Below are 6588 nucleotides of genomic sequence, written 5' to 3' on the forward strand. Positions count from 1 at the left end.
TTTAACTCGCCCCCTCCCCACTCCCAACCCTCGGGCCCCCCTTCCCCCTCTAGCCCCTCTCCCACACCCCCGCACCCACCAACATTCACACATTCACCTCCCCTTCCTTTCCCCCTTCCTCCTCCAGCTCTCACCGCATTCGCCACGTCCACCTGCATACCCCCCTCCGTACTCCCCACCAGCAGCTGCACCAGCTCCGCATGCCCCCGCTGGCTGGCCACCCACAGCGGGGTGCGGCCCTCCCGGTCGGCGGCGGCGGCGGCGGAGGGCTGGCGGTCCAGCAGCAGCCGGGCGGCCTCCAGGTGGCTCCAGTAGCAGGCCATGTGGAGCGCTGTCATTCCGGACTGCGGCCAGGACGGGAACGTGGGCAGGGGGCCCGACTGTGCATGTGCGTGTGTATGTATGCGTGTGTGCTTGTGCAGGCCCACTAATGTCTGCTTCATGGGGCAAGGTGGGCTACATAGTTACAGAAACAGAGGACAAATGGGCAGGTAGGAGAGGTAGGTAGGTAGGTAGGTAGGTGATAGGAAGGTAGGTGATAGGTAGGTAGGTGATAGGTAGGTAGGTGATAGGTAGGTAGGGGCCGTCGACTGCAACAGACAAAACAAATAGGGGAGAGGGAACACCACCAGTAACGTCCTCTCTTTCTCAAGAGACAGATCTACTACTCAGCTAACGTACTACTAAATATACCTTGTCGGTGAAGGTCAGCGTCGCCCCCGCCTGCAACAGCCGCTCCACCTTGGCCGCCGGAGGCGGTAGCGTGGTGGCACATAGCTGTAGCAACCGCCGGGAGGCCTCCGCGGGGCTTAAAGATACGGCAGCCGTACCGGCTGCAGCAGCGGCAGCGCCGCCGCCGCCCCCAGCGGAGGAGCCTGGTCCTGTTCCTTGCAGGCCGCCGTTCAAGACCCCCACCGCCCATTGCTGTTGCTGTTGTTGCGGCTGATGATGATGAGGGTGGCGGTCTTGGGAAGGGTGCGGGTGCTGGGCTTCGAGGTGAAGGGAAGGATGGAGTGGCGGCAGCAGCGGCGCCGCTACCGCCGGCGTGTGACCGCGGGCCGACGGCGATCCTCCGCGAACCGTGAGGCTGCAGACCGCCGCCTGGTCGCCGCTGCCGCCGCCGCCGCCGGCGTCGCCACCACCGCCGCTGGTGAGGGAGATGGGGAACCGGTGGGAGGTGCCGCCGGTGGGAGGGTCAGACCCACGATGGGCCCATGGGTCGGTCTGAATCGGGGGTGACGGATGCGCTGCCGCCGCCGCCGCCGCTGATGACGATGATGTCTTTGCCACTGCCGCTGCTGCCGCTGCGGTGATAGTCACGGAGGTGAGGTTGGCGGGGGAGACGCCCGTTGCTGCCGCAGCGAAAGCGGTGTTGGTAGATAACGTTGCGCCCGACAAAACGTACGGCGCCGTTGCATAGGACCCAGACACAGAAGCCGCTGCCGGCGCCGGCGCCGGCGCCGCCACCGCTAAATCGGGTCCGGAGTGTGATGGGGTGCGGTGTACGGCTCCGCGTCGGTCCGTGTCACCGCCACCGCCGCCGCCGCCACCACCGTTGGATTCCTGGTAGCAGAAATGGTGCACTGGCGCCGCGGGGGCAGCCGCGACGGAGGCATGGGCCGCCGGCGCGACGCCGTGGTGCATGCCGTACGGCATAGCATGACCCTGAACCCAGTTAGAAACCGATACTGTGCGCGGCTGTGGCAGGAGCTGCGGCGGCGGCGCCGGCGGCTGCTCCGCGCCGGTCCCGAGGCCTTCTGTGCGGCGGAGAAGGGCCGTCGGAACGGGCGGCGGCGGCGGTGGTACGATATGCGTTTCCAAAACTAAGTCCCCTGTGGCCCGCGGCCACCAGCCTCGGCTACCAATAGTGTGGAATCCCTGGCTGCCGCCACCACCGCTAATGGAAGACGAGGCCGTCTGTGCGTGCTGCTGCACCGGGGACCGATCGGTAGGTACAAGGCTGTACGGCACCCGAGCGGCGGCCCCGTCGGCGGAGCCAGTAAAGGAGCGCCGCCCGCCGCCGCTGCTACTGCTGCTGCCTCCGCCGCTGTCAAAACGCGTGGCGCCAACGGCAGTGGTAGCGGCCGCGGCCGCGGCAGCGGCGGGCCCCCCTCCTCCGCCATTGCTAGTAGGCGTCCCCGTCGTCACGCCGCCGCCGTCGCAGCTGCCGCCGCTGACGCGGCCCTGCCGGCCGATCAGATCACGGTCATGAGTTGCTGAGAAGGATGCATGTAGTGAAGTCCGCATTGCCGTCCACGCAGCGAACGCCGGCGGCGCGGTGGCGGCGGCGGCGGCGCCCGCATCCTCTTGCGCCGGCGGCGCTGCCGGTGGTGCCACCCCTGGTGGCGGCGGTGGCGGCGGCGGCGGCGGCGGCGGCGGCAGCTGCTCCCGCGGGCGCAGCAGTACATTAGGTGCAGGAATGGGCGCCACGGGGCCCTCCAGCAGCGGCTGCGCAAGTGCATCCTGCGATAATGTACGACAACATTGGCGGCGGCGCACATGCATATTTCCGTTGACGGCTCAGCGGAGAGCTACCCATGGACCTGTTGGCAGTCGACACACCCGCAGAGGTTTCCCGACGGCGAACGTCTCCTGCCGTCACCCCGTACAATAACGCCCCCGCGCCGCCACGCGGCCCGTATATACTTCCCCCGCACCTACCCACACCCGCCCACATGGACAACCCCTTCCCTACAGTAGCCCGCATACACACCCCCAACACACACATGCACGGAGACACACGGCTGTCAGATCATTAACATACAGAGATTCACACACATACATATATACATACACACACACCTGCGTTTCCTCGTGCCGGTGCAGGTTGGCACACATCTGCATGTACGCATCCACCACCAGCACCACGAGCCGGCAGCACACCGCCGCCGCGTCGCCAATCTCCGCATCCGTCAGGCGCGCCGAGTCGCGGTCCAGGTGTACGGCAGTGTTTCCAAGTGTACGGAGCACGTGCAGCGCGGGCGCCAGCAGGGATTGCGGGTGATGGTCTCGGAGCCGGTTGATGAGGTCCACCAGGTCGCGATCCGGACGTGACGGTCCGGAGGGGTCGGCGGGGTCCAGCTGGAATAGCGCATCCTAGCGGGGACAGGGCATGAGGGCGGGCATGAGGCAGGCGTGTATGTGTGTTGTGCGTGTGTGCGTGTGTATGTGTGTGTTGGGCGTGTGTGTTGGGCGTGTGTGTGTGCGTGTATGTGTGTGTTGGGCGCGTGTGTTGGGCGTGTGTGTGTGTGTGCGCGCGCTATCCCCTCCTTAAGCTCTGTTCCCTACGGTCCCTAGTTCCTGACCAGTTCACGTTCCATCCACCCACTAACACCCTCCCACCACTTCCCGGCCATCAATCCATCCACAACACTGTTTGTAGTGAAACTCACTGCACCCCACCTGCGCAATGGCTTCAGCCAGGATACGGCCCTGTACGATAAGCGTCTGCACGAACAGGACGACAGAGCCACGGGGGCGGAGGTGGCGAAGGGGAGAGAAGGTTCGGTCCGGTCGGGAGAGGCGGGGAAGAGGGTATTTGGTTGTGGACCAGTTGACACTGCCACTGACAGCACTTGAGCCCGTGTCGACGTCAGGTGGGAAAGACGAACCACACAAGCCTAACGCATTGGCGGAAGAGGCAGCCAGGAGGGGGTGGTGGTGCCGGGGGAACACGATACAGGACACACGGTAAAACGATAGCACCGTGCTGATGCTGATGAAGGGTCTCCTTTTGAGCCGGCTGCTAGTCCCTTTCTTTATTTATATACTTTACGTCCTCTCATCAGCATCTGACACACATACATATATACACATACACACACACACATACATACATACCGCCACCCACCTTCATCCCGGCTCGTGGGGGTCGCGGGTGCGGTTTGCACGAGTGCTGTATGAGGTCCACCAACACCTGCATGGCGGATGTGAGGTATGGGTGCGGAAGACGATTTGGGGGGGGCGGATGCGGGTTGGAAGGGGAAGCGGGGCCGAGAGGTAAGGAGAGGTCGCATGGCGCATGGCGGGATGTGTTGGGCCGGCAATGGGCCCCAGCATGCATGTATGTGTGTATGACTTAGATTACACTGTGGGCCGCGAGAGCCGAGGGCCGAAGCCGAAACACAGCGCAAGGGTCGGGAGCACACAGCACACGTCGGTTAGTCTTGTGTATGTATGTATGTATGTATGTATGTATGTATGTATGTATGTATGTATGTATGTATGTATGTATGTATGTATGTATATATGTATGTATGAATGATGCGTAGGTGGCGTCCATGGGTATTCGGAACAGCTGACGACCGGTCTCCCGGGGAGGCCGGGGGCCCTGGATACGATTAACAATTGACGGACGGACGGACGGATGGACGGACTAGCAGACGGGCGGACTAACAACACGGCCAACTAACCAAGATGCCAACTGACTATCGAACTGATCCAACCGACCGACCGTCGGTCTGCTCTGTCTCACTAACGTGTTAATGCCAGTGTAGGAGACCTCCCAGAACGCTTCTGACCCTCACCTGCAAATCATCCTGCAGATCCTCCTTGAGGGTGCGTTCCATCCGGCCCTTTAGCAGTCGTTCGTTCAACGCCTGTAGTGGGATGGAAGCACCGCAAAAGGCTTTCGCGACCTGATTTGGCCTGTCTCTCGGAAAATAGGGACGCTTAACAAATCGTACCCTACCGTAACGCTCTGACAGAACGTTGCGCGGTGTGTTGCGCGCGTGGAAGTCAATGCGACGCAAACACCATGTCGTTCCCATGTTCTGGAAACAATATCTACCTGGACGGTGTGCGGCCATAGGCTCCGGAGCTCCACGATCGTCCACTCGCGTCCCTTGAACTGGAACGGTGCGAGTAGCCTTTCCCAGGTTGGTTTACACACCGCGTTTGGAATGGTAGCTGGGTAGCGCCAACACAAGTCAAAAGGCCCTTCGCAGCGACATCGCGGAGGCCGTGGCTGCCCGTTTGGCAGCTGCGTGGGTTCTGCAGGCTGTTCTGCTGGCTTCAGCTGCGCTGGCAGGAAAGCCGCAAGAGTCATTCCTTTGGGAGGCATTTTTGTTTCGCGAGTCCACCTCCTAAAGTTGGAAAAAAGTGGTTTCACCGACAGCACAGGGGCTGTACGTTCTATAATCTTACGCAAGATAGATTTATTTCACCATACATAGTTAATAACGAGATTGTTCGGTGGGGTCGGGTTCCCTCTAGATATCGCCATTAGCGCTCGCCTTACGAGGCACACCCGCGCACACGGGTATGTCAGAATCTCTGACAGAGAAAGCATCTGCATTTTTGGGGCAAGCAGCTTACCAAGCACAACTTGCATAGAAGCTGCTTTCACCGTTTGGATGCCGGGTGGAAATTGTACGGGAGTACGGATCACGCAGCACTAACCAGCCAAACGAACCCAGTTAGCCCGGCCGGGCGGTCAATTAGCACAAGCAAGGCGACACGCCAGCGCGTCATGTAATATATTTACCTTCCTAATTGCTTGCCCAGAGCTTTTAAGGTTGCTTTCCTAGCTGCTTGCCCAAGCTTTTAAAGTCTTGCTGCTTTATGCGCTGCCAAAGCTGGTGAAGAATACTGGGATTACTTTTCACAACCGTATCAACCACCGCACCCTGCCTGTGATCTTTGCGAAACAACTGCAGAAAGCGATAAGCGCCCGCTGTTATGCCTATCACCAGCTTCCCCCTAGCATACGCCACGTGCCAGCTTAGCACATTCAGTTGAACACCGACGCTGCAGAAAATGGTAATTTAACAATCTAGTGCCTATCCTAACATACCCTCCCTGAGCACATCAGGGCAACGGGTGACTTTCCCGAGCAGTTCATCGCTGCGAAGGTGTTCGCAACCGTGTTCAAAAAGACGGGTGACAGCTCTGTTGTGGGCAATTACCAAGGCATAGCGGTAGGCGGGACCTTGGAAAAATGCTGCTCGTCTATTATCCTCCGAAGATTGTTCCAAGCAGGCCAGGACCTCAAGCTTAGGCATCGAGCAGAGGCTGGTTTTAGGGTTTAGGACTTCGGCACCATGCATCATCTTTTCGTCAAGCGGCACCGCATGCAGGTGAATTGCTAACACGGGGCTCGCCCGCTGTTTGTTATCTTGTATCGAGGTTGCCTAACCAGGGAGCATTGCTCCACCAAACCATTCGGTGAGAAACCGATGGCCTCATGCCGCTTGTCCATATTGGGTCAACTCACGGATGGAGGTTTAAGCTAGGGTTTATATTAGTGGGGGCTCAGCAGCCCTAAACTGCAAGTGGTGGGACCTTAAGATGCATCGTCCCCAGATATGGTGTTCAAAAATCTTATCAAATCTTTTTAAAAGTCCTGTTGGCCACAAGAGCTCGACTGTTCGGTGCGGGCAGGATCCTGCCGTACCATCATTGACGGGTCCCAGCAAACCCTTCGCCGCCGCCGCCGCCTCTTCCAGCTCCATCTTCTGCCTCTTCCCATGGTTGCTTAGTTCATGCAGTCCCGAGTCCTAGCTCCTCCATCCGTACACCCGTACATTCACCCATCGGCACGTGGTGCCTCCAGATTCCACACGTGCTGATGGGTGAATGTACGGGTGT

At 60.1% G+C, this 6588-nt stretch overlaps 1 protein-coding gene across 1 annotated transcript in view; it reads right to left on the bottom strand.

The window, feature by feature from the left end:
• The window catches only part of VOLCADRAFT_89949 (uncharacterized protein), a gene marked incomplete at both ends in the record, with an annotated part of 6490 nt that extends 1428 nt beyond the window's left edge, over positions 1–5062 (bottom strand). The window contains 8 exons of the mRNA XM_002949523.1: positions 135–344; positions 694–1147; positions 1406–2463; positions 2803–3008; positions 3393–3447; positions 3851–3916; positions 4527–4598; positions 4790–5062. Of these exons, the coding sequence (XP_002949569.1) occupies positions 135–344; positions 694–1147; positions 1406–2463; positions 2803–3008; positions 3393–3447; positions 3851–3916; positions 4527–4598; positions 4790–5062 (2394 nt within the window). The remainder of the gene's footprint in view (positions 1–134; positions 345–693; positions 1148–1405; positions 2464–2802; positions 3009–3392; positions 3448–3850; positions 3917–4526; positions 4599–4789) is intronic.
• Positions 5063–6588: the final 1526 nt, after the last annotated feature.

Source organism: Volvox carteri, assembly GCF_000143455.1.
Source record: "Volvox carteri f. nagariensis unplaced genomic scaffold VOLCAscaffold_14, whole genome shotgun sequence".
Classification (NCBI taxonomy): Eukaryota; Viridiplantae; Chlorophyta; class Chlorophyceae; order Chlamydomonadales; family Volvocaceae; genus Volvox; species Volvox carteri.